This window comes from Eimeria mitis, genomic scaffold (assembly GCF_000499745.2).
Source record: "Eimeria mitis Houghton genomic scaffold, Emh_scaff1734, whole genome shotgun sequence".
NCBI lineage: Eukaryota > Apicomplexa > Conoidasida > Eucoccidiorida > Eimeriidae > Eimeria > Eimeria mitis.
Window position 1 is genome coordinate 2,412 of NW_013570050.1, and position 1,856 is coordinate 4,267.

The following is a 1,856-nucleotide window of genomic DNA, read 5'->3' on the forward strand; positions in this document are numbered from 1 at the left end:
CAGTTCAATACCGCTGAGGGTAAGCGGGAAGCTCGGTAATGCGTGCACCATGATCAAGAGATACAGAGTTTAATGCGTCCTAGACGTAGTAATATGCACTATAAAATAAATATTAAGAATAATAAAATAAAATTGTTATAAAAATTCAAATAAAGAGGGGACGCGTAGAACGAAACCGCCGCAGCTGTGCATCTCGCATCGGTGAAGGGGCACCGACGGGGTTTACAGCTATCCTGGCTAGAGAAAGCTAAAAAAAACAGAGCTGATCTAAGTCTAATTGAATAAAGTTTTGGGAATTTATGAAGAAAACGAATTAAATGAATTTAATTGCAGAACTTATGAAGCAAATATCGCCGCTGCTCGGCGCCGTGTCTCGCACTAAGTAAGTGACCCGGTGCAGCTGGCCGAACGGGGCGGGGCGGTACCGCGAGAATCTTTTTAGGGGAAAACTTTTCTGAATATATATTTAAAATAAAAGAAAAAGGGTCATTTGATGGGAAAATTAAAACAAAAGAATGAAAGCCTAGAGGCAGCGGTGGCTGTTCAGGGTCAGTGACCGACTAGCTGTGGAAATCGAGACAAACGACAGAAGGGCCTAAAACGGAGGGAATTTCGGCGGGAAAAAGGGGGAAATTAAAAGGAAATTAAATAAAAAATTAAAATTAAACAAGAAAAAGAATAAATATTGTTTGGTTTCTCGAGATATACAACCAAAANAAATAAAAAATTAAAATTAAACAAGAAAAAGAATAAATATTGTTTGGTTTCTCGAGATATACAACCAAAAGGCCTCCTCATCGTGCTCCATCGCTTGCTGCTGCATCGGCGGGACCTTGCGGGAGGCCATTGGTTGGTTGGTGAGTAAGTGAATGGCGGTGAGCTGTTGTTTCATATATTTATATTTATATTTATCATCATTATTTTATAAATACTTTTTCTATTTGAGCTGTTTTTGCTTTTATATTATTAAAAAGTACAAACATATACTGCAGATTGTTTCTTTTTATTGATCTTTTTTCAGGTTGTGTTGAGCATCCTGTTTATATATATCTCTTACTTGTTGTGTTGTTGTTTCTTTGTTCTATCGCTAGATAGATCTCTGTATCTCTCTGATCTATATTAACTCATTCAATCCACTTTTTTATCTTTTTAAACTTCATTCTTATTTAAAATGATGTTTAATTCTTCTTCTTTTCCTGCTGCAGCTCCTGCTGCAGCATCTGCAGCTGCATCTTCTCTTACCCAGGCGCCTGGTGTAGTAAGCACCGCTGCTGTATCTGCTGGGTTAGTTGAGAATGTATACAATAAAAGAATAAAAAAAGGAGAAAGAAGAGGATTATATATGAATACTAATAGTTCTTCACTTGGTTTTCGTTTTCTCTCTCTATTAGGATCTCTTTCTGTTGTTCTTGGTTTTGTATTTTTTCTCTTACCCTATCAACCTGTGTATAGTGCAGCTGCCGATACACCCGGGAATGAGCTTCCTTTTAGGGAAACATTTGTATCGAGCTCAAGCCTATCACCGCTTGCAGAGCCTCATATAACATCGAATACATATACTCTTGCTGCAGGGGGGCAGCTGGCGGAGCAGCAGAGCAACATAAGAAAGGCCTTACTGGAGCAGCAACTAACCAATCATCTACGTGCTGCTGAGCTCGCTCGTACACAGCAGCAGCAAAGTATATCTATGCCTGCTGCATCTCTAGCAGCACCAGCAGCAGCAGTAACATTTACAGCATCAACACCTATCGCAGCACCACCATCACCACCACCACCACCGCCAGCACCAGCACCAGCACCAGCACCAGCACCAGCACCGTCAGCAACAACAGCAGCTCCTGCTGCTACTGCTGCTT

General features: G+C 40.5%; 1 protein-coding gene across 1 annotated transcript in view; it reads left to right on the forward strand.

The window, feature by feature from the left end:
• Nucleotides 1–869: 869 nt before the first annotated feature.
• The window catches only part of EMH_0042620 (uncharacterized protein), a gene marked incomplete at both ends in the record, with an annotated part of 2,130 nt that continues 1,143 nt past the window's right edge, over nucleotides 870–1,856 (forward strand). The window contains 2 exons of the mRNA XM_013495760.1: nucleotides 870–875; nucleotides 1,755–1,854. Coding sequence (XP_013351214.1) covers nucleotides 870–875; nucleotides 1,755–1,854 — 106 coding nt within the window. The remainder of the gene's footprint in view (nucleotides 876–1,754; nucleotides 1,855–1,856) is intronic.